Source organism: Misgurnus anguillicaudatus, chromosome 8 (assembly GCF_027580225.2).
Source record: "Misgurnus anguillicaudatus chromosome 8, ASM2758022v2, whole genome shotgun sequence".
Classification (NCBI taxonomy): Eukaryota; Metazoa; Chordata; class Actinopteri; order Cypriniformes; family Cobitidae; genus Misgurnus; species Misgurnus anguillicaudatus.
The window spans coordinates 7,665,061-7,692,953 of record NC_073344.2 but is presented as its reverse complement, the minus strand read 5'-3'; the positions used below and the strand labels follow the sequence as shown (position 1 = coordinate 7,692,953).

The 27,893-nt window shown below is 36.4% G+C and overlaps 1 protein-coding gene across 1 annotated transcript in view; it reads left to right on the top strand.

Moving 5' to 3' along the window:
• The first annotated feature begins 776 nt into the window (after positions 1-776).
• Positions 777-27,893, top strand: part of ror1 (receptor tyrosine kinase-like orphan receptor 1) — a 163,454-nt gene continuing 136,337 nt past the window's right edge. The window contains exon 1 of the mRNA XM_055213296.2: positions 777-1,141. Coding sequence (XP_055069271.2) covers positions 1,060-1,141 — 82 coding nt within the window. The 5' untranslated portion in view covers positions 777-1,059. The remainder of the gene's footprint in view (positions 1,142-27,893) is intronic.

The following is a 27,893-nucleotide window of genomic DNA, read 5'->3' as shown; positions in this document are numbered from 1 at the left end:
GGTAATAAAAATATTAGTTCTATAATTTAAAAAATGATGTTTTCACAATTATATTTTGTCTACAAAATAATTTTAAACATTTAAGCATACGCCTTCAGATTAAACGATTTTTAAGATCATGAGAACCATTTCATATACTCGTATTACATGTAACTATTATTATGCAGCCAGTTAATGCAATAAATCTCAATAAATATAAAACATTGAGCTAAAAATTATATTTAACATTTTAGAAATAAATTTTTGTTGCTTTTTGTGTTCCTGAAACTCAAATGGTAGGGCATTGCCCTGCTGAAAAATCCAGCTAAAACCAATATAAGCTGGTAGCTGTTTTTTTCTGGTTTAAGGTGGCAGTAGCTGGTTTAAGCTGGTCCTCCCAGTCTGGCAAACCAGCTTAAAAAGTGACCAAAACACAGCTAGACCAGCATAAAAAGTGACCAAAACACAGCTAGACCAGCATAAAAAGTGACCAAAACACAGCTAGACCAGCTAAAAAAGTGACCAAAACACAGCTAGACCAGCTTGCTACACCAGCAATACCTGCTAAAACCAAGCTGGGAGATTTTTCAGTAGGGTGGTTCAAAAGGTCTTGGTCAATCCCCAAAACAGATATTAAAATGCCTAGTGATACACTATAAGTTGCTTTAGTATAGTATATGCTTAAAATGTTAATGTTTTGCTGTAAATATAAAGACGACAGAGAAATTACACGTACAATAAAATTAGCTTTTAGCAAATCTTCTATTTTCCTATTCAATTCCTATCCAGTGCAATATTTAACCGGCAGATGGCGCCATATACACTGCATAGCATCACATGACTGAATCTTGGAGTAGAGTTTAGAGACGCCTGAGACAGAAGGAGAGAGAGTACTGAAGAAAGTCAAACTCCCAAACAGGAGCCCGAGAAGTAGAGAGCATAGCAGAGGATCATCCGCCCTACAGCACACAACAGATTTGCGGACAGCAGTGTCTCAGTGAAACCTGTGAAAACCTCCAGCTGTAACACGTGCCTGTGAGAAGAACTCGCGCTGGATGTAACAGACACGCACCAGCAACTATGTGCACGGGAACCGGGAAAGAGACGTACGGGTGTCAGCGCAACTTTATCCTGCTCCTCTGGCTGATCATAGCCAACTGCGGTAAGCAATCAAACTTATATCTATACTCTGCTTAATAACTCACAGTAACGCTTTTTTACATTTTAGCTTAATTAAATTGTGTCACATCTTTGCAATTCTGAGCAGTGCAGGGTATTTAATTACGGAACAAACGCGTAATACGCACATAAATATACGTATTAGTATTTTAAATAAGTTGGTCTGCGATATGATGTTGTTCAGGCTATTAGTCGTAGTGCTGTTTGTTGTTTACCTATTGGCTCAGCATCTTGCTAGAGGACTATCTAAACACAAGAGGTTTTGTGCAATTGAAATGACAATGGAGATGATTGAGCTCTCAGCTGGAGACTCTCTTTATGGCCTGAGATGCTTCATTTGCCTCACAATAGCACTTTGACATAAGATAGCATGCAATTATGCAGAGCTAAGGACTTGGTTAAAGGAAACATTAACTCGTGCACTTTTTATTATTTCAAAAAGAACAAGGATGAGACGTCGGAGTAAAAATGCCAAAGAGGAATGAACGTGTGCATAGCTCTATAGCTTCATTAGTGATGATGGGTGTGGAAATAGTCAACTTTTATATTGTCATACGAGACATAATTTATTAAATGTTTTATTATTACATATAGATATTATCAATATAGCATTTAAAAAATGTGTGCAGTGCTGTATAGGAACCAAATGAAAGAATATGTACGCAAATTCATATCTCGGGATTTTAGAGATGAATGACGATACACAATAAATATCTCTGTGTTTTCTACAAAGTGGAACTAATGTTTACATACAAGTCAAAGGCTTATTTGAGATGTCACAATCACCTTCTTAAAACAGTGTAGGATGGTAATACAATTCAAAGACAGGGTTTTCCTCCCTGTTTGAAATTGTACAGCTGCACAACATTCGAGCTGGTTGGAAAGCTTACATCTGACCTCAGTGTACATTTTTGGCAAAGCTTCTGTTGCAAAGGAAGGTCATATCAGACTGATATAGACGGTATTGTCTCATCCCGTTCAGAGGAAATACCAATATATTACCAAAAGTCGATATACCTTCCAGCCCTAGTAAACTTTAGTATTTATTCTGGTAATCTGTGGTAAGTTGCAGTATATTGCTGTATAGTATAGTATGCTGTAGTGTTTAATATAGTGAATGAATAAACTCTAGTAAATACGGTAGTATGTATTATATTAAGATTCAAAAACACTACAGTATCTCAGAATTTTACTACAGTTTACTATAGTATACTATACGGTATTGATCTATGTGTGTCTAACCTCTTGCCCAGGATTAGTCCAGGAATGGTATTATATTATAAATTCTTATGTCTCTATTTTCTATTTAGTATTTTATAGGTTTCTGTTGTAAATATCCTGTACCTCCCATAATGTATGTTCAAATCTTGGATTAATCTGATAAAATCCTTTTAAAATCCAATTAAGCTTGTGTGAGGAGTTAACCAAATAGTGATGCTCAACCTAGATTTGTCTTAGTATACAACTTTTTATTCGTAACTTACACTACAGTGTAGGATGTGCAGCAAGTAGTGTTGTAGTTCTCGAGACCGGTCTCGAGACCACTTTTTAAAGGTCTTGGTCTCGTCTTGGAATCGACCGCATTTTTACTCGGTCTCGTCTCGGTCTCAGACAAAGAGGACTCGTAATTTTATTTCAAGAACTAATGGCACATCAATAATTTCTTTTTTATCATTCATTTTATGCAGTTAATTCAGATTTGGCATATGGTGTTGGCATTGTTTAAGTTTATCCCAATGACAATGTTTCGAATTTTATTACCAAAAAACACCTGCATTGTGTTAAGTGGATGGCAAGCCATGGAACGACAGTTCAGAATAAATGGTCAAGTTGATTTCAGCTCTTTAGTGTTTGTTCACTTTTATTTGCTTATAGACAAAGATAAATTGCCACATATCTGCAATGCCTTTGATTATTTTATCAACTTGTCTGATGGCATACACACACACACACACACACACACACACACACACACACACACACACACACACACACACACACACACACACACGCAAGCACGCACGCACACAGCCAAGAAGTGCCTAATCATATTCCACATTTTATCATAAGTGTTTTAATGCAGTGACTTGCACTGGTCTTGGTCTTGACTTGGTCTCGGCCTGTCTTGGTCTCGACCCTTTAAAGTCTTGGTCTTGTCTCAGTCTCGGCCTGTCCTGGTCTTGGTCATGACTTGGTCTCGGTTTAGGTGGTCTTCTTGACTACAACACTAGCAGCAAGTATAACAAATTTTCCTCACAATGCAATACCACTGCAGTAAATGAAGCACTTATTCCAACTTTATGTTATACTCCTGGTTTCACAGACAAGGCTTAAGGCTAGTCCTAGACTAATACACAAGTTTGATCTGTCTCAAACTAAAAATAACTTGCGCTGACAGATCTTAAAGAGGACATATCATGAAAATGTTTAAGTGTTATAATTGGGTTCCCAGTGTTTTTATCGACTAAGAAAATGTGAAAAAGAACTAACCAGTTACTTAGTTTTGGTAAACCATGTTCTGCAAACATGTGAAAAAATAGGTAATTGAAATTTGGCTCCCCTTGTGATGTCAGAAGGGGATAATACTGCCCCTTAATCTGCACTATCCAACCACAGCAATACCATTTAGTGCAGAGATCAGCTTATAGGACACGCCTATTGCTGCTCACACCTACAAAGTGGCAATTTTAACATGCTATAATAAATTATATGTGGGTTATTTTGGGCTAAAACTTCACATACACACTCAGGAGACACCAAAGATTTATTTTACATCCTAAAAAATTTTGTGAAATGTCATCTTTAAAATATACCAGTGCCATTCATTTAGAGACACACCAGTAACATCTTTTTCTAAGGCATGCTTATTAAAGATGCTTAAACATTTTAATTGAACTAAGGCTAAGCTTTGTCTGTTAAATCAGGCTTCATTTGTCCATGACATGCAAAGATTTCAGCATTGAGTTGCTTCTCATTTATTGCTTAAGCAGAGAGGCAGAGATCACAGAACTTGACAACTGGTTCTGTCATCTAGATAGATTTCCTGCTTTTGATTATTTTTGTCAACATGGACTACATTTTATGTGTTGGCATAAATCTAGTTTGACTCTTTGGCTGATGGATGAGTTTTTGTCAATATGTGATTCGTTTAATGCACCTTGTCGGCATAAACAGAACAGCATTTTCACATGTGTTGGAAGAAAGGATCTCTAGAGATTTTGTCACAGAATATAAACATTTTCAGATGGAGTTTTATAGACACGGCACTACATATATCTAGCTTTGCCGTGTTTTCTAGAGCAGTGCGGGCAAAATGGAAACAGGCGGCTATCATGATCCAGCCTTTGGTTTTAATAATAATAGTAGTAAAGTAGTAGGCATATTATAAATCACCTCAGTACACTATTTTGCCTGACAAAAAGGGATTTTACCTCCGAAAAAGTCTGTAAGGAAGGATTTGACTCGGAGCTCCACTAAAACTACATACTAGTTTAATTTGGGCTTCAAGTGCACAGTACAGTTACTCAAGCATCAAGGTTCCCATAAAAAAAAAACTTCATAGATGTTGAAGAAATGCCCGGCCAACCACATGTTCTAACTTTGTGAACCTACGTAATGCATCTTTTCATTGGTTTGACTCTATATAACTTCTGTGTATAACGTAATATGTATTTTTATATGACATCACAAGTTGTGCATTTTTCCTTGGTCTTTTTCATAGTTATAAATCTTGTTATCGAAGGTGTCAAACTGTAGACCTTACTGTGCATTTCATTTTTTATTACTAAATACTGAATGTTGGCTGGATTAGAAACCTTGGCTTGTCTTGTTTAATAAACAGATGTGGGGAGAACTATATGGCCTGTTAGGAGTTTTTAACACTATGATTAATTGCTGACTTTTACCCAAAAGTTTTCCGTCAAAGCTGGATGTTTAGGTCTCGGATGTCAGTGATCTGTGTATTTTCACTTGTTCTTAGTGATAGTGTGCTATAAACTCCTTCTTTGTGCCGCTCTGTTTGGGTTTGTGGTGTAGCTGCTGGCAGAGTTTATAGCCATTGAGTTTTTTTAATCAGTTTCAGGGACATCAATTTAATTTGCAAAATCATTATAGGTAGAATGCATCCAAAATTTACTACAGTTTTTTTGTGACCAACTTGTTAAAAATGGAGAAATGTTGCGATTCTCTGTATTATTGGATATTGTATGTTATTTTAAATAATTAAAATATATGAGGAGTTCAGATGCATAACACTCTTAACTCCCCTCCAGCATTTTGAAGAGAAAGTTACCAGCCAGCTTACCAGTTAAGTCATCAATGACAGGGAAAGAGTTAAAGGAACATTACACTTTTTTTTGAAAATTTGTTAATTTTCCAGCTCCCCTAGAGTTAAACATTTGATTCTTTCCGTTTTGGAATCCATTCGGCTGATCTCCGGGTCTAACTTTTAGCATAGCTTAGCATAATCCATTAAATCTGATTAGACCATTAGCATCGGTCTAAAAAAATAACCAAATAGTTTCGATATTTTTTCTATTTAAAACTTGACTCTTTTGTAGTTACATCATGTACTAAGACCGACGGAAAATTAAAAGTTGCGATTTTATGGCAGATATGGCTAGGAACTATACTCTTAAACTGGCGTAATAATCAAGGACTTTTCTGCCGTAACATGGCTGCAGGCGTAGTGATATTACCCACTGCCCGAAAATAGTCCCCTGCTTTTGAAAGTAACCAGTGCGTAATATCACTGCGCCTGCTGCAGCCATGTTGCATCAGCAAAGTCATGGATTATTACGCCATTTTGAGAGTATAGTAACTAACCATATCTGCCTAGAAAATCGCAGCTTTTCATTTTCTTTCAGTCTTAGTACACTATGTAACTACAGAAGTGTCAAGGTTTAAATAGGAAAAATATCGAAACTCTTTGGTTATTTTTTAGCGCGATGCTAACGGTCTAATCAGATTCAATGGATTGTGCTAAGCTATGCTAAAAGTGCTAGCGCCAGACCCGGAGATCAACTGAATGGATTCCAAAACGGTAGGATTCAAATGTTTAACTTTAGGGGAGCTGGAAAATTAGCATATTTTCAAAAAAAGTGGAATGTCCCTTTAAGTGCATCTGACATATTTTCTTGTAAAAATGTTATCAGGTTCTTATATTTAGATTTAGTAATTTCAATTCAAGTTATTAGTCAGTAACTAAAATGCCTTATTTTCACAAATGTCACTTTTTCATTGGTGTTTAACAAATCTTTCACTGCAAGAGTGCATACAAGAATTTTTGACAAAAACCCACAATTATAAAACAAAATCAACTGCTTTGGATAAGACAGTTGCAAATTACTTGAAGATGCAACTAGAAACTGTGCAAATGATGAAAGACAGAATTCAAAAGGGGCGCAGTGATGCATGTGGCTGACACATTCGTGTTGTATTCAAGTCCAAGTACTCAAGGGACCCAAGTTTAAATGTGATCCACGGATGTTTCACATTCATTTTCCGAGGACTTTGCTGAAACAGCGATGTGCTGTTTAATAAATTCTGCCTACAAAGTGGTATTTCTGAAAGGCCTGAGGTCAGGATTAAGCGGATTTGAAGTGAAAGTATTTGATGAACGTATAATGCATGCCAAGAGTATTCCTTTAATATCATTAACGCATTTTTGATGAAGGTGGCGTTTAGTAGCTTTTGCGTCTGGGCTCTTCCATTTCTTTCCTTTTCTGTGAAGTTTGTTTTAAAGTTTGATTAGATATAGCTCAAACAAAAGCATGTTTTTGTGTAGTATATCATAATCTGTGCATGTTATGCCTTTTAGCAATATCTTAATCCTAATGATTGGTGGCAGCACATTGCTTATGGGATACATTTAGATAAGTCTGAGCCATGCACCTTTCCTTTGATCTGTCTAGTTCCAGCCTGAAAAATGCTGATGGTATTATACTTCACAGGCCAAAAGGTCTGCAAAGAATATAATAGGAAATGAGCTGCCTTGATTATCAGAGAGATCAGACGTCTGCCAACGCTTATCAAATAATTACTTTCCCCTTGTCTGCCCGGCGTAATGTGCCAGGATATGCTACGTTTCACTTTTTGAAAGGCATGATGAAACATGGCTTTTTAATTTTAGCTGTAAATGTGCCTGAAAGTAAAGCCCTAAATCCCGTTTACGTTGTATTAAAAACTCTATGCATAAAGACTGGCGAATTTCTCACCACCCACAGTCGGGTCTTTGTAGTTCCACGCTCCCCGTGAGCTCATAAATACTCTGACTTTACAGCCTTTTTCACTCTGAGATTGATATTTGCTTTAAAAATGAAAATATATGTGCAAAGTATCACTCATCTGGGATATTTCTCTCTTTTCCTTCGCGCAGCGCCGGTCCTGACAGCTTCAGGTTTCTATCTCTGAGGAGACCTTTGTACATTCATAATTCGGTCTCGCTGTCAGTCGTGGAGCGTTTTTCTGGCTAAAATAATGTGCTCCAGTCGTCCAAATCTGGCCCTGAAATCGCAGTAGTACATTGAGTGATTGAAGTGGGTGTTACCAAGCTTGTCTTGTTGTGAAAAACATTTTTTAGATGTCAAATGCTCTTATACTTACACACCCACATGCTCATAGCTGATAAATCCTTTGATGATAGTTTTGAACAGGATTGTAAGGCAGCGGCTTATTTATGGCATTTTACTGTAATTATGATTTTAAACCATTCATTCATATTTTTTTCAGAATGTGAGTGCATGGCTACAAGGTACCTGTCCCGACTTTGACTTGAATGTTGACAGTTTTTACACAGAGCGCTCAGGCCTGGCAGGAGGTTTCATGTTTGCTGTTCTAATGAAAGGAGAAAAGCATGAAGGAATTCAATTTTCTCACTCATACCTCACCACATCAGGATATTAAAAAATTCTCGTAATTGCAATTGTGTTATGTTTTGAAAAACAACTGGAGGTTAACTGTTGTACCGTATTTAGCCCATTAACATTGTATTAGCATTCTTAAAAGATTCAGGTATATAAAGCTAAATGCCACAGATGTCCAGATAGTAGGTTCGTCGAAGTTCTTAAAATAATATAGTTTTTGCCTACTGGTTCAGTTGGGTGCTGGCAAAATTTTAAAGCTTTAAAAATAGCTGTAAATTAATAGCTTTTGCTAAATTGCTTATTGTAAAATATAGGAATCAAAGGTTCTGTATGATAATAGACATTAAACCTTATTGGATCTGCGTATCTGCAAAAACCACCTTGTCTGTTTGGAAAATATATTACGGAATTTTTGAATGCTTATGGGATTAGGGATGCATAACGATTAATTGCGATTAATCTATAGCAGAATAAAAGTTTTTGTTTACATCATATATGTATGTAAACTGTGTATATTAACTTTGTATAGATAAATGCACACACATGCATGTATATATTTAAGAAATGTTTGCATGTGTATATACATTTGTATATTTATGTATATAAATATAAATACTTAATATATAAATATATATTTTTTCTTAAAATTATACATGCATGTGTCCATATTTATTATTATACACAGTTCACACACACATATATGATGTAGACAAGAAACTTTTATTCTGCTATAGATTAATCGCGATTAATCATTATGCATCCCTAGTTGGAAGAATAATTTCTTGTTGCACTGTTTGTAGCCCAAATGAGAAAAAGTGCCATGCTAACTACTGTACATTTATGGATGTGTGCACTGTAAAAAATTAGCTGTAGTATGTTTGCCAGTAATTTACTGTAGATTAAATGTATGTTATGTACTGGCAACAGTTTGTTCAAAGTTAAATGAACATTAAACATTAAAAACAAGTCTTTGTCTTTACAGAATAAAACTATAAAATAACAGCCTCATGCAAAGCATTCTGGAAATCAGAAATCCTCATAAACCTTTTTCAGTTTTTTTTCAGATTTTGGATCCCAGAAAGCTTTGCATGAGGGTGTTGGGTCATTGACAAAAACGGTTTGGCAAGATTAGAAATTCAAAAATCTTTTTAAAAAACGTGTTTTTAAAGCACGCTTTAGATTTATTTAAATGCACATAGTTTATTTATGTTAATTTTATGCAATAAAAAGTTCCATTTGCACCATTTTTATGAAAGTTCAGACTGAATGGACCTGAAAATGTCAAATGGTGTAACCGCCAATTGCGCCAAAGAATGAGAAATATTAAATATTTTATCCACCTGGATGAAGTGTAATTATTTTTAAAAAATCATTTGAAAATATAATTTTATTAGTTATTTTTAAATGTAAATTTTAATGTGTTTTTTGTAATATTTCTCCTGACATATGCTGAAAACTACAGAGCCCCTAAGGGGACATGGAGCAAAAAGTAAATAAAGTTTAGTTTCGCGTGCTTGCGTGAAACTATTGCGTGCTTGCGTGAAACTTTCGCATACTCACGTGAAACTTTCGCATACTCACGTGAAACTTTCACATACTCACGTGAAACTTTCGCATACTCACGTGAAACTTTCGCATACTCACGTGAAACTTTCGCGTGCGCACGTGAAACTTTCGCGTTTAGTTTCAAATGCGCGCACAATAGTTTCACGTGAGCACGCAAAACTAAACTTTAAAAAAAATCTGCACATCAAGGTTTCGCATGAGCACATGAAAATTTCTAAACTAAACTAGATTTTTTTACTCCAGTGTCACCTTAGGGGCTCGGTAGTCTGTTTTCTAAATAATTTTTGACAAATGATGTAAAAATGTATGTAAAAAAATCATATTACACTAAACTAGATGATTATATTTTATTGCACATTTTTATGAATATATTTATATTTTCATAAAAAATACTAGTTTTACCAATTGACAAAGACCAGTTACACCACATTGACATTTTTGCAATTTATCCCCCAAATATTATTTTAAAATGAAATAAAACAAGAAATTTTAGACTTGGTTCTCAAAAAAAAGAGTGTATGCAAGTAATCTGCAAATTATTTTGAAATTTTAACCCTTTACATTTAATTGAACCTTATGGACACAAAATAATTAATGAGATGTCATTGACGTTTTATTCTGTAAAGAGATAAAGACTTGTTAATGTTTAATGTTCATTTAACTTTGAACAAACTTTTTCTACAGAAAGTGTATGTGTATGTGTGAGTTCACGTGTCTATGCACTCGTGGGAAGTGTTAAACTGTGCAATCCAGATCTCAGGAAATTAAATTTTACGGGCACCTAATGATTTCTTGTAGACACTGTAAAGTGTTACAGTAACACTTCCTCATAGCAGCGTGTGGTTTAGTGTCCATGTTAAAGCACTTTGCATTTATTTAAAAAATTTACATGTGGCTAAATATTTTTGGTTGCCTTGCTCTCGTTAAACTAATTTTATAGGCATGCTCTTTAGGAGACTTTATATAATAATTCCTCTTAATGGTTTGGATGCTGGTATTTCATTTAAGTATTTATAACATAAATCGTGTTGATTTTTTTGTGGTTAACAACATAACAAATACTCAAGACTTTAAAGCCACAGTTAAGCAATGTCAAAAATTGTAGCTATTATAATTAATTGTAGGCCGAAAAAGAAAAGTTTTGTGTTTTTTTTGTCAAAGCCATTATGAACGTTAGTGGTTTAGTATTGTAATTAAGATTTGTTTGACACTATTAGAAGTTTAGGATACCTGGAGAGAGGCTTCTTTGAATTTTAAAGACCACTAACCACAAGCTGCAGGTGAACAAAGACCTTTTTAATTCGGTTGTTTGTTTAGGCTCAGCTTTTTGTACAGCCAGTAGCTCACAAACAAACACAAGCCACTGTTTGCTTTGTTACTTTATTTGAGGACAAAATGCGCATTTAAGGTATGTTTACACTACAATGATGTTCTTAAAAATGCCAAGTGCCAAAGCAACTAAAATACTGTATCATGCACGCTGGGCCAGCAGTTAGCAGTGTCTAAAAATGAAATATGTATGCGCATTACGGCACCGTTTTACAAATTAGCATTTTTGTAGTTTACAAGGAGATGATAATAGTCTTGTTTTTGAAAACTGGTAGAAACTGTAAAAAATTCCATGTTGCTTTTTTGTATTTAAACTTCATTTTATAATTCATAGCAGCTCCTCTCTAGTCAAGAATGTGAATTTAAGTTGATTAAACTTAAAAATGTAAGTGAAACAATAGATTTTTACAGTGTAGGTGGGCTCTATGACTTGATTCCCCGACTTTTGTTTTAGCTTCCTTCTCTCCATATCTCCTTTTTCATGTCTGGGTTCAGTTGTCGTTTCATTCTGTCTCCATCATTTAGTTCTTTTTACTCTGTGGAAATCCGAAATGACTTACCCGACCATACCGACCATGGAATCCTGAAATAATAAGCTTCATTTCCCTAATGCTCTGTGATTGGTAGCCAAGCAGGCCACAGAGGCATGTGAGACCTCTGGCCAACAATGTGCAAATAGAGGAAGCAATGTGAAGCTTGCTAGCGTGAACCCTAACCAATCCAAAAGACAAACCCAGTATAGAATCACAATGAACCAGTCTTCTGATCTCTTTGGCAAACGTGATGAAGTGGCAGCGAAAGTGATATTTGATATCACCTCCGGTTATTCCATTTCCACAACATTGACGAGCACTGACCATAGTTTCTTATAAACTGCAGTGCACAGTGTAGCGCACATATTTTCATGGTTATGAAATACAGCGCTGCCCAGTCGGCTATGTCGTGTGTTTGCCTGTGGCACAGACGAATCTCATCAAGGCTGGAAATGTTTTTGAGCAGGAATGCCTTGTGGAATATTTCCTATATGAATCAATTACATTTATGTATTTGGCAGACTATCTAAAGAGAAACTTACAGTATTATCATATGCATCTGATGAGTGTGTGCCTTCCCTGGGTACCGAACCCATGTCCTTGATGTTGCTAGCGCCATGCGTTAGCAACGCAAAGATTTTGGGTTTGATTTCCAGGGCGCACACTTGCTAATAAAACACAGGCTATGGCTTGAATGCATTGTAAGTTGCTTTGGATAAAAGCATCAGCCAAATGCATAAATGTCCAATGTTCAGTTGACCTACAGAAAGCTTCAGAGTCAAAAATTTAATTTACCTGTTTAGACTGGTTCTTTTAGTTTCCAGGTAAACAGTTATTTATTTCCCCCTGGCATAGATAGATTTTACAAAAGATGTTTACTTTGACATTTATGTCAAATTATACATGGCATCTTGCCTAAGTAAGCTCTGCTGCATTGATTAACCAAGTTGCAGATTGGAGTCCATTGCCCTTTTTTTCCAATGGATCGCTAGTATGCTAATGATCGGTAAATAAAATTATTAAACTTAATAGCAAATAATAAGCAATTCAGAAAATCAACCAAACAGGCAAAACTGTGGCCTTTATCCTGAAGTAAAGTCTGTTTTTTTATGCGCATGGTCGAACGGATAGCCTTGTATTTGACTCGTACGTGTACACAGACAATCGATGCATTGTGACAAAATTTTGGGCTACATTCTCCTGCATGCACATGCGAGACCTATGCGTACAATGTAGGTATGGTTTCAAAAATCAGGCGGTACGCATACAGTACACGCGCACTTTTCTGATTATGGAAATTGCCTCACGTGCACTGTATGCAGACCCTTTTTTCTCAGACTTCAAAGTGTTACTGAAGCATAACTGTAGGGGTGGCACGGTTTACAAAGCCCACGGTTTGGTTCGTATCACGGTTTTAGGGTCACGGTTTTCGGTTCTGTAGGTTGTTGTTGTTTTTCTTTTAATCGTTAACACTCCAGAAATTTACTTCAGCATATGATATATAGCTTAACCTTTATGTGTTGTTGGGGATGTTTTCATACACTAGAGAAGAGGGTTTTTTTACACTTAATTTGGCCACAACTTTCTCTCTGTTTTAGCAAATTGAATGAAAACATCCACTAAATTCAAAGTCTATAAAAATGTATCAGATGAATATTTTTTCTAATTTTTTTTTTATAAATCTGTTAATCACCCTCAGTACTGATCAAAACTACCAAATCTCCACAAGAAAAATTAATTGCCAAGTTCATAAGTGGTGTCACTGATTTGGGGAAAAAACACACACAAAATGACAGATTTTCAATATAAAAAGTGATTGTAAACTGTATTTTTGTTACCTTTTTCACAGTCTTGGACATTTTACTTTTTTGTTTGTGTTTATGCTGTATCCACCAACCCACTTTTACAAACAGCTATGCAAACCATGTTATTTTGCACAATCTTTTTGTATCACATTGTGCTAAAGCTATTTATTGTAATTGCTGAGAAGTCGAACATTTGTTTATGTGCATGCTGCTGTGTTGTGTAATTGTATGTGTAAAACTTCAGGAGCATCAGTGGTCTGGCATGGGCTTTGGCTCCACTGTACAGGGTGAACGGGCCTATTACCGACATTTTGAGTTATTATTTCTGACACGCACCACTGGACTGTTGATTTCATATGGGAGGAACATTTAGTTTGATTTATTACTGCTTTGTAGCACGACTAAACGGTGAGCTTGGTAAAACAAGTCTATTGTTATGGCTAGCCAGTGGGAAAAACTGAGTAATTAAAGAAAAGTAATGTTTTTGAGTAATGTTTTGTTCTACTTGTGTGATGTTTTATTGAATTATTGCATATTTCCTAATAACATAATACATGTCTTATGCTGATAAGATTTTTTATGTTAGATGTTATGCTATAGATTAGGGGTGTGACGAGATCTCGTGCGAGATTAAGTGTGTCTCGCGAGATTTCTTGTGTAGGTGAAATTCTGGCCGTTTCTCAAATAAAAGACTGCATCCTTCGGAGGTCGCATTTTTAAACTGCATTTACTTCATAACGACTGTCTTATTAGAGACTACTAACAATTATAAAGTTTACTAATAATTTAGTTAATCGCAAATTGTTTTAATATGCTCACGACTTGCGAATGTAATGCTCAGTTAATGATCTGAAATAAACCTTAATGACGTATGCGGCCTGCATATGCGACCTCCGGAGGATGAAGCTTTCTGTTTGACCCTTTTAGAGGCCAGTTACACCAAAAGCGTTTATGGCAGTGCAGGCGCCTTTTTTAAATGATATTCTATGGGCATGGAGCGTTTGCGCGCTGTTTATGCGCGCTGAGCGCCTTGCGGTTTTTGCCGGCGGCCACAGCACGCGCCTTTGAAGAAACGCTGAGAGCGGAGAAGCGCCCGACGTCATTCGCGTCTTTCCATTGTCCACTCGAATGAGGGGAGATGCGGGCCTTACGTTGTGGTGAGGGAAGTTTACAGTTGTTTTGAAGAACCGGATTCCACTCGCTCACTCTCTCCTGCGTGTTTGTGCACCTCTCACCCTCAACCAAGGTCAGAGCAAGCGTCATCTTTTTAAAGTTTCTGCTAATATGACAGTTAACAGCAAAAGAGCGCACGCTTCAATATTTGATTGACAAGACAGCTGACTAGGTGGTTGCCTAGCAATATTAAAAGCCGTGTCGACTCGCACTGCTCTTTTTTTTAAAAAAGGCAGTGCGTCGCGCCTTGCGTTTCCAAGCGTTTAAAGCGTGGTTGGTGTAATTAGCCTCTTACAGTGCATGCATTATATTCTGTCTTTTACTGCATTTGCTTTTTTGTTTGGGTTTCCAATATTGTTCGTTTGGGAGCTCGTATGAAGTCTGAGACGTATTGTGTTTGTCTGGTGATCTGTGTCAGATGTGAAGTCTCAGCAGATTAAACCATCACAGAGTTTACATGATTTAATGTCTGCATGTTCATTTCTATTATAAAGAAATGGACGTATATTTCATATTCAAATGGATTTAAACTGTTTGGCTAAAAAATAAGCGTTTCTCTCCGTCTAAAGTGAAAGTAAAGATAGCGTCCGCGAGACGAGTCAACTATCTCCCCCTGCAGGCATTTGTTATAATGTATACATAATGCTTTTTATTTATAGACCACAAATGTAATGTGTTTGTTAATGTAATGTTGTTTAATGTAACTTGGTTTTAATACTTTATTTGAACCAATTATTATTGCATCTTCGTTATTATGTAATTTTAAAGGCTACTGCTCACTTGGGTCTATTTTTATTACCCAAAAATAACAAATTACGTCATTATCCGTTAGTAAAATAATTGTTAGGGCCAGTCCTTGATTAGTTAAAACATTTAAAAATAAAATGATTTCAGTTTCTTATTCATTTATTTTATCATCGAGGGTTTCTTAAAAAGTGTAAAATATCGTCTCGTCTCGTTCTCGTGAACCCAGTCTCGTGTCTCGTCTCGTGGATTAAGTGTCTCGTCACACCCCTACTATAGATAGATATATGCTAGATGTTAAAGCATGGATGGCTACTTGTTTTTGTGTGGTCATGAGGGTTGATGATACAAGTTGCTAATTTAAATTTTGTCATTGTCACAGACGGGAACAATAATTTTTTATTTCAATATCATTGTTTACAACCTTAAGTGAGTACTTTTGAATAAGATTACGTTTTTAACCCTTATGGGTTGTTAGTGACGTTTTCCGCAACTGTGGTTTTTTTTGTCTCAATTTGGCCACAACTTTCTCTGTTTTTCAGCAAATGGAATGATTTTTGGTGACAAGTCTAATATTGACACATATTTTGGGAAAATGCTTTGAAATTTAAAAAAACCCTCAACAATATAGCATGGGCAAATCTTTAACATGCTATAATAAGTGATCTATATGTTATTTTAATCTAAAACTTCACATATGTACTCTGGGGCCACCAAAGATTTATTTTACATCTTAAAAAAGTCTTGTGACATGGTACCTTTAAGCTTTGTTTTAGCACAAGCCTACTTATGGTGCCACATGAACAGTAAAATTACATATTTTACCTCTTTGCAAAAGGAAAAAACACCAACCATCAAGAATGCATGATTATATGGTCATTTCTTTGCAATTAAAAATGTCGTTATAAAACAATTAACGAGGGAGAAAAAAATCTGATGCTGCACAAAAACTAAAAATGTAAGCCAATGTTTTTACCATTCTTTGATATGTCCAAGACGGTGAAAAAGGTTCAAAAATCCAGTCCGCAATCACTTTTTATATTGAAAATCAGTCATTTTGTGTGTTTTTCCCAAATCAGTGACATCACTTGTGAACTTGGCAATTAAATTGTTGGATTTTTGTAAACATTGGTTAGTTTTGTATTTGGAATATTTGAATATTTGGAAAAAAATAATGAGATACATTTTTACAGACATTTAACTAAGTGGATGTTTTCATCCACAAACAACCCGAAAGGGTAGTGAATTTGAACAACCCATGCTATTTTTGGATAAGCATTATAAAGCATCATGAAACAATTAGAAACTATTTCTTTTCCTCTATTGACTGGAAATTGCTGTCTTCAGGTTTACACAGGAATGAAAACCCTTTCCTGCGCTATGATCCAGGTCGCTAAATCTTTCACCAGGATTATAACATTAATCCATTCTCAAAAGGTGATCAATTTTTACTGCTGTCAACACTTTGTGTCTGAGTCTATTATTGTGTTTCTCCTAAGAAAACATCAACCAAGAGTACGATTGTAGTTTCTCTTTTTTTGCATTCTCTGCCCTGTGTGGAAGTTGCATGGTGCACGCTGTTATATCGTAAAGGTGGTCTTGGACAGACCCCAAGATTGGCTGGATGCTTAGTAATATGAAAGCAATTAACAGCGGTTTCATGGAGCGCTGAGATATGTGAGCAATGCCTGCAAATGTCAACTTTACAGTAAAAAAAAATTCACAAAGAGAACAAAACCCTTGTTATCTTGACCATTTATGTATTTATTATACTGCACCATAATATAATTTTTAAAAGAAATTTGCCTGTTTATCCACCAAACATACAGTAAGACAATGCAAAAGATTTTTCAACCAACCAGATTTCATGTTTTCAAAAGAGGATTCATAGGCCCCTTTTATACTTTGTTACCAATAAGCATTTTCAGGAATAAGGAGGCATATCTGAGAAATAAATGCACTCTGTCATAAACAATACTACCTAGGACTAGATGTGACCCTGTCTGTGAATACCCAGCTAAAGTAATTTTTTTAGATTTACTATTTTCTACATAAAATGATCCTACATAATGTAAAGAACATTCTGTGAACATATATAACCTTGCTATCTTTAATACTGACTGAGTACGGTCATGTCAAAGATGGAAATCAAAGTGAAATTTATGGCTGAATTCAAACTTTTATGTTTGTTATCTCAAAATCTAATTTTAAGACTTCAGCCTGGATTTCACAGGCAGAGTTACATATTTAGGAGAACAGTATGGTTCAGTGCTGTGCCATGTCTGCAACATTTTAAAGTTAAGTTTATATCATATAAAAATTATGAATACAAATAACTTGAAACTTTCAATTATGTCTACACCAATTATGATTAGAAATTCATCTCACTTCTTTGCTCCCAACAACCATAATAATGTGTCACAGACATACAGTACTGTGCAAAAGTCTTACCCTGGGTTCACACCAGACGCGTTTGAGGCATCAAATTCACGTCTACCGCTTGAACATTTTGAGTTTTCTCGCTTCATTCGCACGTGAAAGCCGTGTGTGAAATTCTAGTCATCGAGACATTCACGCGGAAATTCGCGTCATGGGAGGTGCTTCTGTGACTCCGCTTGCTTCCTGTAATCACGTCACTACTAGAGCAAGCTCCTGATTAGTAAATGCAGCGCGTTTTTTCCAGCAAAGTTCAAAATTTTCAAGTAGACGTGTAGAATTTTCAACTAGACGCGCGTCTGAAGGTCTCGCGGCGCAAATGAGGCGTTTAGCGCAGTGCGGTAGACGCGATTCCGCCTAATTTGCGCGTCTAGTTTGCGCGAATTACGCAAATTGAGCATCTGACGCGGTACGCGCAAATGGTGCTTTTTGTGCATTTTGCGCGAATTTGGGGCTGACGCCCGAGTTGAAAATTTGAACTTTTACGGATTTTCGCCTCTGATGCTCGTCAAATGCTTGCTTATTCCGCGCGTCTACTTCGCTCTAGACATGCAAATGCATTCAAAATGTTCAAGCGGCAAACTAGAGGCGGTAGACGCGATTTTGTTAGAAGTTTTAATGTCCATCCATATTTATTTTTCAATCTATTTTATTAAAATACAAACAAAAAATACAGGAAATATGTAAAAAAAATAAAATTTTAAGGACTAAATGTCTTCTTAAGCATCGTTGGTGTTTAGTGTCCTGGCACTAAAAACATCTTGAGCGTTTTTGAGCAGAATGAAGTAAAAAGACTAATTTCTTTAAAATTAGAAATTAGGATTTAATTTTATTTAGGTGTAAGAGATCCTGCAGTTTCCTGCTATTGCTCAAGTGGAAGGGGAGTTTACCCTAAAAACACATTAGTTTACATTTTAAACAGTTTTTAATACTATATACACATTTCCTGTATTTTCTGGATGTATTCTAATAAGAGACTGAGAAACAATTATATATGATCACTTTAACATTGCAAAAACAACAAATCTAATTCTGGCATGTTGGCTTAAGACTTTTGCACAGCACTGTATATGTTTTTAGAAATATATTTGCTTATGTCTGGGCTGTGTCATCAGGCGCATAGGCAGAAATCACAAGGGGGGTATTATTAAAAAAACATGTGTATTACAAAAAACATGCTTTAAGTAATTGTCTTAGTAAAAAAATGCTGAAATATTGTGTTTGGTGTGCTGCTGCTAGTGTACAATTGGTTCAGGTGATTAAAGCCAAAAAGGAGAATAAAAATCTAAGCAGATTGGTCTGCTTTCAAAAAGGTACACCTTTGTACCCAAAAAGTGCATATTAGCACTTCAAAGATACATATTGGCAGTTCAAAGATACATATTTGTACCTAAATGGTACATATTAGGACCTTTTTTAAAGGGTATTGCCCCAGTGACAGCTTTGTACCTTATATTTGACAGTGTAGTTAAACAATACAAACACAAATGGGGCAAAGGAACATTTTGAGTCCCCCTTCCTTGCCTCACAGTGGTTTGGTCCATTTGTAGCTTTCCTATAACCGATTCCACAAGTCTGCTATGTTAGCGTTTATAACACTTTATCATCATCCTTGCATGCGTAAATACACCCCACATGATGGATTACTTGTACTTTTAAGATTCCTTGAGTGCTACTCTGTTAAATGTTACAGTCAAAACGAACCATTTGCCAGAGGCTACCAATGTATTCAGGGGAATTACCAGGACAGGATAGTAAAAATGGTGTTTCACTAACATTTGTGTATATCCTTTTATTTTAACAAATATTATATGATATGTCACAGTATTAGGGGATTGAACCCATGACCTTTGCACAGATAATGCAATATTCTTTCAGTTGAGCTATAGGGATAAGACAGATCCCTTTCCTCAAACCTGTTTGTCATTTGGAATTATTTGTGTTACACCAACATATTTGTCAGTGTTTATTCATTCATTCACTATAGTTTAGCAACCGAACCTGTTTGACCACAGAATTCTGCGACTGACCAATTAAACTTTTAAACTAGACGAAAGTCGACACACTTTCTGGTCTACTAGCACCTCATATAGTCTGGAAAAAATTGTGGAAAATATTCCCAGCTGTAATGTCATATAGACTTTAAACAGGCTGCTGCTGCCCCACAATTCCCTCTCCGAACTGATTGTCCATTTTTCCAGAGACCCGGCCAAGGGGGTTCTGTAAAAGTGCGTGGCCCTCAGCCAGGGCTTATTCCCTCAACTTTACCATCTGTATTTGGAGGTGTGATCGCTTTGCTTTAAAAAACCGAGCTGTTTTCATCAGCGATGCAAACATTACACATGATGCAGACGCTGCGTGACATTTCTCAGCATGTGCAATGCTGTTTTTAAGTTTAGATTTACACATATTTTGAAGAACGTTCCAAAACTAACAGGAGGTAGGAACACAGCGGGAGAGACTAAGATAACAAGACTGAAGTTTGGCGAGCAAACCTCGAGAAGACATATTTCTCAGAAGGTAAAGCCATTTTCACCTTTTCTTGAAGAAGCTTAGCCAAAAATAATGTATGGTAAGCATTTTTCACAGCTCTTTTGAACCTTGAATATTCAACTTGGAGAAGCGCAAAGAAAAACTTTGAACTATCCGCTATCAATTTGAATAGATTTGCTGCATATGTTTGGAAAAAATAACACTGATGAAAAATAAGGATTTGCTTTAATATCCAAACCATTTGTTAAGCTCAAAGCTGATGTTATACATAACTAATAGAACATGACAAATGTGTTTTTTTATCAGCATGCTGATAAGTTGTCTCCATCTTTTAATCTCCAAAAGAACAAGTATATGATAAAATACAGATGTAGACATCAGTTGCATGCTCGGACTGAAAACCAAAAGAACTGCTGTTTGTTCCCTGATAGCGATAAGCTTGATAAACCTCTGAATATTGCATAAGCGGTTGGAAATCATTGGCTACAGTATTTTACTAAATGGCACTGCTGTGATTTTATTGGCTGATTGGAGTGTATCTGTTAAGACTCGTGCTCTAGGGTTTATTCACAATGTCACAGCTTTTACACTTTCTTGTTTTATTTCCCAACTATTGTCCGATTCACGGTTTTACATTTCCTTTGGTGTGTAAGTGTGTATTAGTACATGTTAACAACATGCAAACGTTACGAACCCCAAGGTAAACGATGACACAAGTTATCGTTTCCAACGTAAATCTCTTTTCTTGGACTACAACAAACACACAGATTTTAGGCAACAGTTTACTTCCTGGGCCGGTTGACATGGACACGACGGTCATTATCATAACTCCTCCTGCTTAGACTCACAGCCTGTAAGTTAACTCCTGTCAGCATTGCATTGTGAGCGAATCTTTCAAACATGGTAACGAGCGTCACATTTCCGACTGATGTCATAGGTATTCAGGCCAATCACAACGTACAGATTAGTTGGCCAATCAGGGACACGGTGCTTTTCAGATCGATGAGTTTTGTACAAAATCAAAGCGTTTGAGAAAGGCAGGATATCTGGAGCTACAAAACGTACAGTATATGGAAAATAATGTGTTTTTTAATCATAAATCATGCAAACACATTGTATTATACCAAATACACAAAATAACGTTTTTTAGCAATGAAATTGTGCTCTTTAAAAGAAGATTAACGAAGAAAAAAACACTTTAGTTTGAGTTGTTTTAAGGCTGGTCTTCTACCAAAGCGAAGATTTCAGAGATTTTTGAAAACTTTTCTCTGAAGTCTGCGGTTGGCAGGGTTTTTGAATTTTACACCAACAGCACTATTTTTCTAAATAATGACATAGCCAGATGTCAGTACCAGCCTGTTTAATTTCATAGACAAGAGTTCATAGACAAACTGCTTTAAAGGAGTAGTTCGTTCAAAACTAAACATTTGTCATTATTTTCTCATGTAACCTCATGTAATACTATCCTTGTATTATTTCCCATTAAATTCAAAAGATCTCATTCTGCAATTCTGGCCCGAACTGGCTCCAACTTGCCAAATCTCATTTGGTGTATAAAAGAAAGAAAATAACATGGGGTAAGAACAACATGAGTAAATGCATAATTTTGAGGCAATTTTCTTTTAATGTTTTTTTTTTTTTGTACAATCCAAATAGTAAAATTGTTTTGTTTTCAGTCAAAGTGATTTGTGTATTCAACTTTTCAAACAGATTCAGCACCAAGGAGATTGATAATTTTATTTTACATTTTTTATTTTACATCTACATAATCTTTATATAGCAGTTAAAGGATTACTCCATTTTCTTAAAAAAAAAAAAAAAACATCCTGATAATTTACTCACCCCCATGTCATCCAAAATATTGATCTCTTTTATTGTTCAGTTGAGATCAAAATACGTTTTTTGCAAACATTCCAGGATTTTCTTAATTTAATAGACTTTATTGGACCTCAACAGTTTACAGTTTCAATGCAGTTTAAAGGGACACTCCACATTTTTTGAAAATATGCCAATTTTACATCAGTTAAACGTTTGATTTTTTTTAGCATTTAGCATTGCGCTCAAAAATAACCCAAGAGTTTCGATATTTTTCCTATTTAAAACTTGACATCTTAACACCTTAGTACACGGTGTAACTACAGAAGAGTCAAGTTTTAATTAGGAAAAATACGAAAACTCTTTGGTTATTTTTGAGCTTGATGCTAAAGTTGTCTAATCAGATTCAATGGATTGTGCTAAGCTATGCTAAAGTGGTAGCGTCAGACCTGGAGAACAGCTGAATGGATTCCAAAACGGTAAAAATCAATTGTTTAATTCTAGGGTAGCTGGAAAATGAGCATATTTTCAAAAAAGTGGAGTGTCCCTTTAAAATGGCAGCTTCAACGCAGTTTCAAAGGGCTCGAAATGTAACCAAACGAGGCATAAGGGTCATATAGCAAAACGATTGTCATTTTTGGCATGAAACCTCACGTAATGCGCAATCATGTCGAAAGGTCACACGTGACGTATGCGAAACTACCGCTCCAGTATTTACAAGTGTGGAGAAAGAGGACCGACGTTGTTGTATGTGTAATGATACTAATTCATGTGTATGTGTTTGTTTATTGTTTAAATGTGTGTTTCACATTTGTGACGCATGAACTTTCGACGTGCTTACCCATTACGTGAGGCGTGTCACACGGCTGCAAGACAAGAAGTTATGGTTTAAAAGTGTATCTTTTTTATTTTTCTTGCCAAAAATGACAATCATTTTGCTACAAGACACTTATGCCTCAGTTGGGATCATTTAGAGATCCTCGAAGCTGTATTGAAACTGCAATCTCAAACTGCATTGAAACTGTAAACTGTTGTGTCCAATAAAGTCTATTAAAATGAGAAAAATCCTTGAATGTTTTCCTCAAAATAACACAACTACTTCTTGACTGAACAAAGAAAGACATCAACATTTTGGATGGCATGGGGGTGAGTTACTTATCTGTTTTTTTTTTAAAGTGGAGTAATCCTTTAATGTTATAGGAAGAAGCAACATCTATTACATAGACATAGTAATATAAAAAACATATGCAATGTTTACACCGATTCATAATCTGGATTAAACAACTGCTTAACAAATGCATAAGCCATCAGGCTACACTTCAGCCTATTTTTAGACCCATCAGCGTCCAGAAAAAGCAACAGCGGGGCCACGCTTCATTAGAGAAGGTTTGACTGCATGTTTCCGTTCAGTCAGAGGTTTGCTCCACACCTCACAGTACAAGCATTTGAAATGAAGCCACACACTCTCTGTACCAGATCGACATATTAAAACGAGTGTTATACTAACAGTACCGCTCTGAATCTCCTGGCTTCAGTCGTGGGATTTAATTAATCCACCACTGCAGTGTTTTTAAGAAAAGCAACAGGAAGATTTGCAGAACATTGAAGGCAGCTGCGTTTCTTGAGCAAGCCTTGCGGAAAGGGTAGAAAAAGGGCACAAAAGTTTTTTTGAAGGAAGCAGAGGGTGTACCGGTGAAAGAATGGGGTGACTGGGAACAGCTACAGGAGAAAGGGGGTTAAGATATGTATTAATGGCCAGGCATTAGAAAGGAAATTAAAATTATAAATTGCAGTTTGGTAAAACCTAACCCTCCCCTTCAGGATATGTATTGCACAGACATATGTCTGCTGTGTATACTTCAATGCAGCCACAACCAGAAATAAGGGTTGGATAACGTTAAAATGGAGCAATACACTCACCTAAAGGATTATTAGGAACACCATACTAATACTGTGTTTGACCCCCTTTCGCCTTCAGAACTGCCTTAATTTTACGTGGCATTGATTCAACAAGGTGCTGAAAGTATTCTTTAGAAATGTTGGCCCATATTGATAGGATAGCATATTGCAGTTGATGGAGATTTGTGGGGTGCACATCCAGTTCCTGTTCAAGAAACCAATACCATCTGAATGTCTCAACAGAAATCGAGTTTTCCAGTCTTCAACTGTCCAATTTTGGTGAGCTCGTGCAAATTGTAGCCTCTTTTCCTATTTGTAGTGGAGATGAGTGGTACCCGGTGGGGTCTTCTGCTGTTGTAGCCCATCCGCCTCAAGGTTGTGCGTGTTGTGGCTTCACAAATGCTTTGCTGCATACCTCGGTTGTAACAAGTGGTTATTTCAGTAAAAGTTACTTTTCTATCAGCTTGAATAAGTCTGAAGCCTATTTTCCTCTTACCTCTAGCATCAACAAGGCATTTTCGCCCACAGGACTGCCGCATACTGGATATTTTTCCCTTTTCACACCATTCTTTGTAAACCCTAGAAATGGTTGTGTCTAATAAATCCCAGTAACTGAGCAGATTGTGAAATACTCAGACCGGCCTGTCTGGCACCAACAACCATGCCACGCTCAAGATTGCTTAAATCACCTTTCTTTCCCAATCTGACATTCAGTTTGGAGTTCAGGAGATTGTCTTGACCAGGATCACACCCCTAAATGCATTTAAGCAACTACCATGTGATTGGTTGATTAGATAATTGCATTAATGCGAAATTGAAAAGGTGTTCCTAATAATACCCAGGAAACACACATGATAAAATGTATTGCTTGCTCAAATGCACTGTAAGTCACTTTGGATAAAAGCATCTGCCAAATGCATTAATGTATATGTAACCTTAAATGAGCAAGGCAAATTATGCCAATTTTATAAAATCTCTTGACAATTAGAAGCCTATTTAACCTTAAGTCTTCTAAATCAGATTTGATGCCTGGTAAACTGGATTGCAGGTGGTTAGTAAATAACATGCAGGTTTTGCAATGCATTGCTCAACAGAGGCACTGTTGTGCATTTACCCTATCAGCCCTAGCAAAAATAACAAGAAAAAGGTGGGTTGTCGGTTCACTCAAGGATGTGGCTGCCCTGCCCACCTTAGACCAGTCGGTGGCAATTCTTAAAAAGAGGCACCCTGCGTTTCCATTCGCCGCGGTGTGAATACGACTGGACCCTCCATTGCTGCTTGATCGGCATGACGACAGGTCAGGCTAAAGGGGAAGCATGAAGCTTTGGTAATTCTGTAGATGGGGTTTTTATGAGGGTTACTCATCAAAGGATTCGGTTCCCTGGCATTCACTGTGTTAGTGGGGCCAAAGGCTTCCAGAGACAACAGGGTGTCTGAAACCTCAAAGGAAAAACTGTTGCCTGTCTGACACCTGTCTGTCCTTTACATACCTTAACCACCATAAATGGTTGATCTACACATTTTTTCAAACTTATAAGTTCTCTACGGGTTGGCTTTCATGCCGTCTACATTGAGGAGTCACCATCTGTGTTTCAGACTCTTAAGTGTTGTTTTAACAGATGGCAGGATTTGATTTGTTTTCTCAACCGTAAAATAAAGTAAAATCAGTTAAAGCTCACGTAACACACGCTGTTTCTGCATTTCGGATGTTAATCTGGAGTACCTATAGAGTAGTATTACATCCTTTATATCTCCGAAGAGTCTTTAGTTTAATCAGATTTATAAAAGAAAGATTAGCTTTACCGAATCTTTCCGATAACGTACGAAAAAATGAAGAAGGAGGAGTTACTACCGCAGAAGGAGCGAAAACAAAGCGAAAGACGAGCGTGTGTTTAGCGCTGCAGGTGATATCGTCCATGCAAAACGCAGTGTCCTCTCTCCTGAACATGTTGATCAGGATTTTTTTTTTTTAAGAAAAATCTCTCAAATTAGCCCACTGCAGCACTTGTTTGATCTGATGTTGTGTGACAGATCACATGCTTAAGTTTAACAGCTTTATTTTTATATTAATTTATTTTTTAATTTAATTACATTTTTTCTCTAAAACTACCTCAGTGATTGTCACTATTGCTCATTTTGGCACAAAATACTGAAAAACTTTGACTGGTGCTATCAAAACAGGGCTCCAGACTAACTTTTTTCACTAGGAGAACGGTGGCCCTCAACTGAAAATTTTAGGGACGCAACCAGAAAATGTAGGAGCACACACTGTAAATCAACATGCTAACCAAATATTCACATTTCTACTAATTTCCACTGTATTACCAGTACTAATAAATACTTTAATGATAGATGCAGAAAGTACAATGTGCTGTTTCAAATTCAGTGTCACATCACAAAAAAGGTCCAATTTACTGGTGTAAAATTCAGTGACACTCTCACATTTTGGTGGCAGTCTGGAGCCCTGAATTAGATTTGATTTTATGTGACACTTTGCCCCTCATTATTCATTTTTCTTTATTTAAAAAAATCTATTTTTGTTAGTTTGTTGTTGTAAATGTTCCAGTTTGGATCGAGTTGTGTCATTTTCAAAGAGTTTAATTAAATGTTAATGTTATATATTTTTGTTGCATTTGTAAGTAAAAATGTAACTGCTTAACTAGGCATGTAATAATATAAAAATATCGATAAAGTAATCGAATCGTAATCGCATCGAAGAAGTGTTCGATCTATCAGCAAAAATCCCATAGCTGGAAGAGAAAAACATTTGGAACGAATCGTAATGAACTGTCCGATTTACACTCCTAAATAAATTTGACCAAAAAAAAGTTTTTGATGATGGGATCAAGTAGCAACGAGCGTAGAGTGAAAGGCGCGTACGCTTTATAAATTCAGCAAACGTGTTGACTATTTTCGGCTGAATAATTGCTATTGGCAAACATTTAGTGAATCCCTAATGTCCTCGCTCCATACCTGATTTTTTAATTAATTTTTTAAACAAAATTTTTCACCATTTTTAGTTATGGATTGCAGTTTTTAAATTTTTAAAAACTAGAAGTAATTCGTATATAATTATATACTTTATTTGGATTGACATTGCAGCATATGAAATGACAGCATTTACATTTTTGGGTAAACTATTCTTTTAAATCTGGTTGAAAAAGTTAAATGGTAGTAAATAAACAAGTGAAAGTGTGTGAGAGAAATCATCATTACTCATAGTTCTGGCATGTTGACTGTGTCATCGGAGCACAGGTAACTTTGGACTAAGAAAATAGGGAAAGACTAACCAGATCCCGGCAAACACAACCCAGACACAAACGTCTGCAATGCTGTGTGTGTTTGTGTACGTTGTATGTGTGCGTACCTTAGCGTGTGTGGCCTCACGCGTGTATTTGTGTGCTTGAGTGAGAGACAACAGTGGTTTCTTGTCACGTATCTGTCATCACCACGTCAACACAACAGGTTTTACCTGGAAAAACAGAAGCCATCGAAAGTCTACATTTGGTTACTTCTGAAGCACTCTTTTTGTTAAGCTGCATTTTGTTAGGACACGATAGTTTATTTTTCACTTTAGTTTAATGGTACGACTAAAATGCTACATTTTTCCAGACTTTAGCTTAAGCGCGTTCATATCTCAAGCAGACATCAGCACAGTCAAGCGCTGAATGACGGTAATGTGCCGCGTGGAGTCACGGGCATGGCTTATAAAGATATTACGCGTGAACCTGGATTAGGAGGATTTACGAGAAGCTATCTTGTTGTTGGTTTGAGGCTTGTTCTGTTTAAATGACTTTTCCATTGCCACAGGTACATAAGCCAAGAATATCCTCTGTTTATGCTCCTTGGGAGGCTGGATTTTAGGATAAAGGTGGCAGGAATTCACTTGATGAAAACAGCCTTCTTATGTAAACCATGAACCTAGAAGATCGAACCAAGCCTTTTGCTTAAATCACTTATTCATGCCGTGTTCATTGTATTAAGTTGCGTACATGGCTAACACCAAAGACTATCCAAACCTTTCATTGTCAGGTTTGTTTTTAGAGATTTCGCGGTCACCTTTCTCCACCCTGCGCAGT